General features: G+C 45.7%; 1 protein-coding gene across 6 annotated transcripts in view; it reads right to left on the bottom strand.

Moving 5' to 3' along the window:
• Positions 1-2,989: 2,989 nt before the first annotated feature.
• Positions 2,990-10,670, bottom strand: part of Dll (distal-less) — a 75,944-nt gene continuing 68,263 nt past the window's right edge. For 4 of the 6 annotated variants that reach the window (XM_016915684.2, XM_016915685.2, XM_006560304.3 and 1 more), the window contains exons 3-5: positions 9,277-9,448; positions 8,006-8,318; positions 2,990-7,389 (exon numbers count right to left, since the gene is read on the bottom strand). In XM_016915684.2, the coding sequence (XP_016771173.1) occupies positions 7,371-7,389; positions 8,006-8,318; positions 9,277-9,448 (504 nt within the window). In that variant the 3' untranslated portion in view covers positions 2,990-7,370. Of the gene's footprint in view, positions 7,390-8,001; positions 8,319-9,276; positions 9,449-10,670 lie in introns of those variants that run through there. The other 2 variants (XM_016915686.2, NM_001131037.1) reach the window with 1 other exon arrangement.

The following is a 10,670-nucleotide window of genomic DNA, read 5'->3' as shown; positions in this document are numbered from 1 at the left end:
AAAATTTTACGATCGTAAATTTTCGAATCTCTAGATCGATTTCATTGTGTCAAAGACAGATTTCTCTCTGAATTCGGCGATGAAAAATCGTACGAAACGAAAGTCTCCTCGAAAAAATCGACTCGCAATCCTTTCCTAATAATAATAATAATAATAATGATACACGTAACGTAGCGCAAAGATTGAAACGAAGGACACATTTATCAGCGTGCTTCTTCATCCCAAAGACAATCTAGCGAAAGAGAGAGCTGGTCTAACAGCGATGATCCTCGGTCGGATAGAGGCGGTTTATGGTGGTGGAAGGAAGGGACGAGAAATAATAGAATTAGTTCGACCAGACGAGGAGACCTCCTCACTTAGCTCGCTATAATACGAGCCAAGTTCCGTCACGAAGACCTTAATATCCGCCACTTCCTCCGCCTCCCACTCGTTCGTTTGTTTATTCGATATCGTCCGCCGTCTTTAGCAGGCCGTGGCTCGCTCTTCCTGACCCCTGCACGATACTAATTCCTACTGCGCTATATTCTCTCCATCCAACACGCGCGTGCGTTCGTATATCATCGACGCCGATCATCTTTTTTATCCCTTTCCCATTTTTTCGATTCTTTCTTTACTCTTTCGTTATATATATATTTATACATGTAGCATCTCGAATATAATTTCTTTCTTTTTTCTCTCTTTCTCTTCATTTTATCTTACATACTCCCCGTTCCAAAAATCAGGAGGGGAAAATTATTTCAATAATTATTTTCACCGTCCCGATCTTCGTCCACGATAAAGCGACGTAGCGAAGTAGCGCTCCTCTCGCTCGCCCAACCAAGCACGTGGAAGGCATCAAGATGATCGTGACGCGCGATACTTAACTTCTCGAGCAGTTTAATAGTTTAATTTTCTGCTCGCCTCGTGTGTTTGTTCTCGGCTTCTAGATTCGGATCTCATCTTCGGCGATGCAATTAAAGAGGTGGGAGGGCGGGTGGATGGGGATAATAGAACAAGGGGGATGTTGAGGGCAAGTTGAATTAAACGAGGCGCGCCAAGCGTTCAGGCCTTGGAACCACCTTCCATGTTTCGTCTGGGAACACGATCTTCGACACGGATTCGATCGACACTCGGAAGTAATACTCGTTAACGATTGACGCGAATCATCTCCTCTTACTCTCCGCTCGTTAGCCTAACGAACTTGGGATAAACCGCAATTGACCCCGTTTCTCTTTTTCTCGGATGGAAGAAAAGAAAAAAGAAAATAGCCCGGTCAATCTCTCCCGAGTTTTTCCCCACTTTTGTCGCCCTTCTTGGAATATCAATCACGTTACTATAAATCCATTCTATTGGATAGAAAATGAGGCGAGATACAAGATAGAAGCGTTTGATATAACGCGATATAAGTCGTCAAAGCCACGCGCAACGAGTGAAAAACAGATCGGTTCGCCGAGTTTCAACGATGGAAAACGCCACTTTGGAGAGAGAGAGAGAAAAGGAAGAAGAAAAAGGAGCAGACAATCCACTCGACGTAATCTTTTCGAAGGTACGTCGCGATGAATACCGACGCCTTACCCAGCCGAGGGCCCACACAGTCGGGAGAGAAAGAGAGAGGATCCATCGACCATTGTGTCCATTATAGGTTTTTGTCCCCCCTCCCTCCCCCGGTTGCAACGTTTCCCCGTGCGTCTTGCGAGACTTTGTGCATTGTCGTGCCCTCTTTCCACCGCTCTCTTTCTCTCCTTCCACGCTCCTTGATCGTTCTTCTTCCCTTCTTTCTTTCTTTCTTCCTCCCTCCCCCTTTTCACCGAGTATAAGTTTACGTTTGGAAACCGCGCACACCGCATTCATCGGTAACATCGGTACACCTTTTTCCGCCGATGGTCCCGCACGGACGAGCAAGCGTAGCCGCGCGTAGCGAACGAGCGAGCAAGCGAGCGGTGTGCCGCCGAGAATGGCCGCTTTTGTCGAAAGAGGAAGAGGAGAACCTTTGTCTCGTCGTGAATCAATATCCAGATAAACGAACGATTTAATCGTCGGATGGGTAATTGGCTTATTAAGCATCGCCGCGATTATTACGATCAGCCGAACTCGGATTGTCAGCCGAGGAGAGGTAGTCCACGATCGATCGAATCTCTCGGCGCTCCGTGGATGTGCATCATCCTTTCCACGGATATCAGATAGAGTGTAATTGTTTTTCTTTTTCCCTTAAGTATTTCGAGTATTTATCCGAAACGAGGAGATAAAGAATTAATTTTAATCGGTTCAATAAAAAGATTTTGAGATATTTTTTTGAAACATCGATGATATACCTCTTTTTTTTCTTTCTTGATCTATTATAGGATTGATTCTATTCTAGAGAATTTTCGATGTAATACTTTTGTCGAGAAGTCTTGTCGAGATTCTTTGATTCCATCTCCTGATCAGAAAATAGGTACTGCGTGTGAGGTATGAAAAAAATATCGTGTAAAATGTATTCAACGAATTATTAAAATGACATTTATACATACCAGAGGGAATTCCGCTTATTAAGAGGATATATATCGTGAAAACGATTCCGCACGATTGAAATCTCGATTTTCCAAGTCTTCCAAGACACCGCGTAGAGACACTGGCAGAGGACGCGGAATAGTCGGTGGCTTTGCTTTAAGCGAGATAGGAGTACAGTTATCCATAAAAGTAGAGCATGCGTACACCGCCTCTAGAACGGCAGGTGGTGTCCGCTACCGGTGAACAAAGAGAAAAAGGGAAGAAAAAAGAAAAGAGAAAAGAGAAAAAGAAAAAGAAAAAAAAAGGAACGTACCGTCAGGACATCAGGATTTTGCCTTCGTTTTCTGCTTCGGTTCTTCCTGGAAACGAGCGATCCATCTATCTCTGTCCCCTGCTCGAACTTTCAACAACGCCGTCATTTTTTCATCCCAAAATCATTCACGAACGAATCTCGTGAGGAGAGTTGGAGGGTTGGTTGAATAATTGGATATGAGGTTACACGTGAATTCAAATCGATTAGTTTTAAATTGAATTAATTAGTTATTATTCATATTTTATACAATAGTAATCATAATTAAGGTATTTTAGTCCTCGTAATATCTATATTCGTACAAGGGTACTTCAATAAAATTGATAAACTGCGGGGGTCTGCCGTGTTGTTATTTAACCTATATGTATATAGACGATTCTCTGGTTTCCACTCTTTCTCCCTTTCTCTCTCTCTATCTTTCTTTCTTTCTTTCTTTCTTTTCTTTAATCCCATTTTCTTTACACAATTCTTATCACAATATCGTATTTTACACAGATTCTTCTTCTTCTTCTTTTCTTCTTCTTCTCCTCCTCCTCCTCCTCCTTCGATTTTTGTATTTACGTCTTACGTGCTAAGAGGGGGTTGGGCCCCGGTGCAATATTTACACGCACACGAGGGAAAAGGGGGATCGAACATTTTTTTATAAATCTGTTCACGCCGCTCACATCCGACCCCCGTTTCAGCTTGCACCGGGACTAGTAACGCTAGTAAATTCTACGGACTCCTTTCCTTCCTCCTTTTTTTATCCCCTTGCATCTCCCTCTCTCTCTCCCTCTCTCTCTCATTCATTCACGCACTTCGATGCTCCATTATATTATCTCCTCGCAACACTCATCCCAACGCCAACGCCAACTCGTTCGCATCTCCATCGTTCGAAGTCCGTTTCGCTCGTCGTCCTCCGGCCGGTTCTATTCTATTATCCCGCGAACTCGACGAAAGCGTGACAAAGCTGAAACTGCAACGCGTTACGCGTTTCTTCTCGCAACGGCGAACACAATCACGGAGGAGAGGAGGGAGGGAAGGGGAGGGACGCGCTTCTTTTTCCCCTCCCCTCGCGCACCCCCCTTTTTCCTCTTAATTTTTGCTCTCGAGGAGTCGACAGAGGAGAGCAGGATAAGAGAGAAAAAAAAGAAAAAAAAAGAAAAAATTCGAATAACGGTATCCTCCGCGCGCGCGTTAAACACCTCGAAGACAAACACTTTCGTCAAACAGTTCGTCGCGCGAATCGAATTCGTTTTACGCTGTTTTTTCTCTTCTCTTACTCGCGCTCGCGCTCGCCTCTTCGAACACGCAACTTTTAGGAACTTCGAGGGGAAAAACACATTCGAGTGTGTCAATTTATTTACGCACGCCTCCTTCTCATTATTGCACCGAATCTGAAACGCGAGAGAACCGTTCCCCTCCGTGTTTCTTCGTCTTTTCTCCTTCGTCCTCCGTTTTCAGGTTGCGGTCGGATCTAACGGCACTTATTATTTGGCGTGGCGGAGGAAGGGGATCACTCTCGTCTAAGATAATCAAGCTGAATCGAGGCGTGCACCGTGACCGTCGTCGATGGATCGTCGCCAAGGTGCGTCGAGAGGTGCGGGAGAACGGATGGGAAAATTTTGGAAAAGTGGAGGGAAAAACGCGTGGATCCTTTTTCATCGTTTGATCCGTCGCCGATACGACGAGGCTCCAGGCCTCGTTCTTCTTTCTTCTCGCGGATTTCGAGGTGGCACGCGATGGCTCCAGATGTCCAGCGGCGTGAAACTGGCTTTGTACTCTGTTCCCATGTCGAGAGTTTCACGATGGGAAAGCTCGAGCGCGCTCGAGGAAATATTCTAACGGGGAATTGCCGGGGAATCACGAAACGTAATTCGGTCGAAAGAACCTTTTTTTTTTTTTTTTTTTTTTGTTCATCTGTTTCACTCGATTAATCCTTTCGTTTTATAATTCATTCATTTATTGATTAATTTTCGCGTTCTTAAAAAATCTCGAAACAAATTATTTAAATTTTGAGAGATATAAATAACGATTCGTAACACGTGATTGAATCGTGTTCTTCTGAAATTAAATTATGTTACGTGTTTTTAATTTTCATTTATTTTATAAATGAATAAAATATTCGGAATGGAATGTTGGATAAAAATATATATAATACACGGATCAAAATTGTTTCGTAATGAATGAGATAAGAAACATGGGATTAATCATCAACTTCTTATGAAATTCATATCACTCGAGTGAATAAAATCTTAATAAAATAAAAAAAAGAAAAAAAAAGAAGAAAAAAAACCGCATAAAGTATATCGTATACAATATACGATGAAGTTAATCAGATTAATTGCTTTTAAGGATAACAAATCTAATTTCATTCGCGATATCTTATTATAAATTATCCGGAATTATCTAAAATGATTTTACAATTATCATTTTAAATTATTATTGCAATTATTATACGAGTATTACACGAATCCGGCCGACACACCGACACCACGTTACAAACGAAACGGTGATCGAATCGGAAAAGAGAGAGAAAAAAAAAAAAAAGTCGAGGTTCTTTCGACGCAGCTTTCGACGAAGTTTCACGAATCCTCGAGGTGCGAATCGTCGAGGCGGTGGCATCTCTCCGGAGGAGGCGAAAAAAGAAGGCAGAATCAGGAAGTAAAGGGAGCGTGCAAGACCGCGTTCTCATGAGACGACCATTGTTGCACCGACATGAGGATTTGGGTCAGGCGGTGGGGCACACCGGCCCTCCCAGTTTCCCCTGCAAACCGCAACCATCGTTTCTTTTTCTTTTTTTTTTCCTTTTTCTTTTTTTTTTTTCCTGCGGTTTCGTGGCGTCTCTTTGAAAGCTAGGCCACATCGGTATCGTCGTTGTCGCGATGGCAAGATGGCAAAGGGTGAGCCGGCATGGCCGACATGGGGAACGGCGTAAAAAAACAGCGTAAAACCCTGAAAATTCGTTCTCCTCCTCGATCCCTTTCGATCGAAAATTATTCAGATTCGAATTACGAAAATTACGAACAGAGGGTTGAAACGATATCGAAAGAAAGAGAAATTTTTCCCGACGATTTTTGCGTTGGGAACGAGAAAGATTTCGCGAGATCGTCGCGAACGACAGATGTTTCGACGTTTCATCCATGCCCATTTTCGAGGAACTCTTTTTCACCAATCTTTTTCGTTTTTCTTCTTCGTTTCTTTTATTTTCCTTTCTCTCTCTCTCTCTCTTTTCTCGTTCCTTTTTCACGAATTTAATGAACCGGCGCAGAACTTGTCAGAACTGTCCGCCGCGACGTCGAGCGGGATAATGATTTTTTCCATCCTGGCCGTGCACGGCCCCGGGTTTCGTGGTAAATCGCGCGTATCTCTTCGTGTCCTCCGCTCCTTTTCGGAGGAGGGTCCCCTCGGTTGGTTAGGTTGCTTCATCCGGAAAGGAGGGGACCGGTGATTACACCGCGCCACCGTGATTGCCGAGATCGTTTGACTCACGAAAATGTCATTAGGATTTCATTACTTCCAACCGCCTTGAGGAACGACCGTTTCTCGGCGACTCGAGAGAGAGAGACTTTGTGCAACTTGTTCTTTCTCTCCCTCCTCGATTCCCTTCCTCTCTCTCTCTCTCTTTCGTCGCCTCCTCCTCTCCCGTCCACCTCTGTTCGTCCCTCTCGGCTCCGTCCTCTTTTCTCCCGCCCGCCTCTCCCCCTTCTCGCCGTTTCGTTTCGCCCGACGAGATCCAGCTTCCAGATCACGAAGTGGGTCAGTCGCCTCGGTTGGCCAACTGTCGCGAGGGATCGACCGATCTAACGTCATCGACCGCCAGATTGACATTTACATTTAGATGGAAATACGGGGGGAAATTCGTCGTACGCTCCATCGTATTTCTTCGGAACGCGGCAAAGAGATCTGGAGACGAGTGAGCATCCTCGCCATTTTCGCGGGGATATCTTGACATTTAACGAAGCTGTCCCCGAGATTGTCCCCGCGCGATTGTTCCACGATCGTTCGAATCCCATCGATCCGTAATTACGTTAGACCGATCGATCGATCGCCACCCGAATCTCTATTTTCCGGTTTCGCGCGCCATTTCTCGAACATCGCGAGAGAGATCGGTTTCCGATCGAGGGGATTCCACGCGTGTCTCCACCCTCGCGTGACCATTGCGCGCGCCATCTTTCACGATTCTTACAGCTGAAACGAGATCGTTCCATCCACGATACTCGTCGAATCGCGCCACTCGCGATGCAACATTGTCCGTGATTCCTCGACCAATATATATATATCTATATATTTTTCCAACGTCGCGAATTCGAGTTTGTCGACTCAACGCGATCGATATCGGGAACAACGAACGCGAGGAATTTGATTTTACTCGTAAACCGACGGACGGGGCCCGATAATACGCGAGGGGCCGCAAAAACCGGCCGATATGAACACGCGGCTGTCGTTACAAGGAATGGAAACCATTTCTTTTCTCATTTTATTAACATCGAACGTGAATTCCATCCCGACAGGTGGTATACGTATTCGCACTTTGGGGCAGGGGCGCTGCCACGTCCGCGGCGCTACGAAGAAACAGTTCCTCCTGAACACAGCTCCAAGGACATCTTCGTTAAACCGCCGGCCACACCCTGAAAAAATACCAGAGACGAACGAGCCATTAGAACCCAACCCTTCGAGCCATCCAGAACGAGAATCGAGGGGAGGGGAGCACGTTCTTCCGTGCGATTTTTTCGCTTCGTTCCACGGTTTCAACGATTTAATCGTGCTATCTTCTATATCCGTGCAGATGGTTGCAATTTCATCTTCCGTCGATTCAACGGATACGTTATTATTTTTAGAGTTACGACATATCTTCGTCATTTGAATAAACAACTAATATACTCTAATTGTAAATTATATAAAAAATTTCTGCTCGAATCTCTAAATTTCTCCTCAATTTATCTACTGAGAAAAGATTTACCACGTATCCTCGTTAATTCGACGAAAATATTATAAGCAACCGATTTTTTATAAGATAGTGAAACATTATCTTAATCTCGATATCTTCTGAAATTCTACGTTCGTCTCGAGAAATCCAATGTAATTAATATTTTTAAATTTACACATTCTCGTTAAAAAAGAATGTTATAAAGAAAAATTCGAGGAACTCGAAACGACAATTCGATTCTATGCAGAAACACCCCTCCCAATCGTTTCTCGAACGAGCAATCTCAACCCTCGGGAAAGAAAAAAAGTGTCACTTACGTGAGTAGTCCGGGATTAGGATCCGCTTGGTACCACGAGTACTGTGGCATGTAGCCCGCGTGGTGCGGCGGCGGCGGCGGCGGGGGTGGATGGTGGCCAGGCGTGTGGGGGTGGTGGTGGGTGTGCGGTGGCGCGTGCGGATGCGGGTGGTGCTTCATCTCGCCCGGCCAAGAGGGTGCGGGCGGGCTCTCGTTGTGCTGAGGCGACATCTCGCTTCCGGGGCTCGAACTGCCGGGGGTGTGACCCCCCGCGCCGCCTCCCATTCCGCCGAGGTAGCCTGTCGTCGGACTGCCCGACACCGAACTTCCGCCTCCTGAAAACGGTAACGGAGAACGGGTTCGAGATCGATCCTTCTCCTTCGGATATAGACTTATCTTGCGCGGAGGGAGCAAGGGGGAGGGTGGAGCGTTCAGTTGAGGGATGATCCTGGTGGAGGGCCGTTTGGATTGATTTAGTGGATTGGAATATTCGCGAGGATCGATCTGGAAGAACTGGGGGAGAAGAGGGTGGTTGAAAAAGAGTGGAAAGAAAACGGGGATTGATTTAAGGATTTAACGGAGGAAGTAGAAAGAGGAAGTGGAGTAGATTTATTTAAAGGACAAATTGATTCGAAATTAAATTTCTGTAAATCTTTGGTACTGAATGTAAAGATGATCGATGGAAAAGATCGAGTTGATTGGAAAATGTGGGTGGTTCGAGGAAGAAGGTAGATGGATTTTTGTAGGAATAAGTTAAAAGAAGAAAGAAAGAAAGAAAAGAGGATTGCTTAGAATCTAGATCGGAGATTTCAGAAAGTTCGTTAGAGATTCATCGGAACCAGTTGTATCTCGAGGTCTAGACACGAGCAAGGTTGTCGAGCTGTTACGTGCCAGTGGCGATTCCATCTTTAATTGATTTATATCTTCCGATCCGATATTCGTGAATTACATTCGTGCCGCCAAGATAACAGCTGCGCGCAACTTTTTCCTTCTTTCTTTCTTTCTTTTTCTTTTTCCTCCTCGACCTGATTAATCCGTTTACGTTCGCGTAAAACATTCGCCTCGTTAAGGCGAACTATCCGATCGAATATCGATCCGAGAACCGATACTGAATATCTTTCGATCTCGTTAAAGCTATATAAAAATCGTGTCCGATTCGATCCTCCGCTTTGATCCTCCTCGAGACACGTACACGCGTGAATATATAATTAAAACGATTCTTCGACGTTGCATTGGATAAAAAACGATCGAGATAATAACACTTTCTCCACGAGACACCCTGTCCCTACTCACCTCCTTGCATGAGACTTCCTGGTTGACCCGGTTGAGGGGATGGCCCCCCCGGTAGCGCGGTTCCACCGGCCAGAAGGCTACCGTGCTGCCCCCCGCCACCACCGCCGCCCTGCTGCGCCGCCTTCATCATCTTCTTGTATTTACTCCTTCTATTCTGGAACCAGATTTTCACCTGCAACAAAAATCGAACCAGGATCAGGTCAGGTGAAACTCGTTTCGCTAGTTGTCAGAGTTGGAGAGTATTGGCGAACGAGACCGAAACGACGGGGGGGGGGGGGGAACGAGGAGTAAAAACGGGAGTTTGCACGGAGAGGGGGAGGGCATAGGTAGGTAAAGAGGAGGTAAAAAACAAAACGGAGAGAGAGAGGAGAGACTGCTACGTCGAGGTTGATGTACTATTTAACGTTGGACCGAGAGACGCTTGTGCGCCCCGCGCAGAGACCGGCAATTTTCACTGTCTCTGTTTGCCGCTGTCCTTCCGCCCGTCAAACATCCGATAATTACAGAGCCCGATATGAATTTCTGCGAGTACGCACCGACCGTAATGATACACGCTTGTTCGGTTGCCATACTCATATATATATATATATATATATACATATACATATACATATATCGCGAGAGGGACAAGCACGTAGTCCGCCACGATTTTATCGGGGTACAGCGATCGGCTTGTATCGAAGGATGCGCGTTTACGTGATTCTCGATCGGATAACTTGGAGCTAGCTAACATCGAATGTAACGATAACGACGTCGAATCATCGTCGCGCTACCGGGTTTCGAATCGAGTATGGAGGAGGAGGAGGAGGAGGAAAGAGAGAAGAAAGAGAGGAAGGGGGAAAAAAGGACGTAAGAAACTGCTCGGTTTCGTAACTATCGTTTCTTTTGCCTAGACGCGGCGCACGAGGAACGTCGAGTTCGGCTTGTGCGACGGATACTAATGCCGCTCTTACGATTGCACATGCGGCGTTTTTTTCCTTTTTTTCCTTTTTTTCCTTTTTCTTTTTTTTGTTTCTTGGCGCGATCTATACGCGAGCCGCGTGCACGTGACGCGGTGCTCAATCTTACGTAAGCACGGGCTCGGCTTAGGCGAGCGAGGAGAAGGCGGGAGAGGAACGTTTCGTTTTACGAAGCACGAGGTAAATGGCTCAAGCGTTAACCCTCGGACCGGGGCTTGGAAAGAAAAAATCCAGGAAGCGGAGGATCGGCTTTTTCAACCGGTCAACGTTTAATTCGCTCCTTCTTTTGGGGGAAATCGAGAGTTGGTTACTTTGTATGCTAATTACCCGCTTCGGGGGACGAAACGTAACGGATGTCGGAAAGTCGTGAGTAATTGCAGCAACCCTCGCACGATCTGCTTCTCGTTGCGTTATTGAATTTTTTTCATCATCGAT

This window comes from Apis mellifera, linkage group LG13 (genome assembly GCF_003254395.2).
Source record: "Apis mellifera strain DH4 linkage group LG13, Amel_HAv3.1, whole genome shotgun sequence".
Lineage (NCBI taxonomy): Eukaryota > Metazoa > Arthropoda > Insecta > Hymenoptera > Apidae > Apis > Apis mellifera.
Note: the sequence above shows the minus strand (reverse complement) of the source record. Positions and strands in the feature narration are given on the sequence as shown.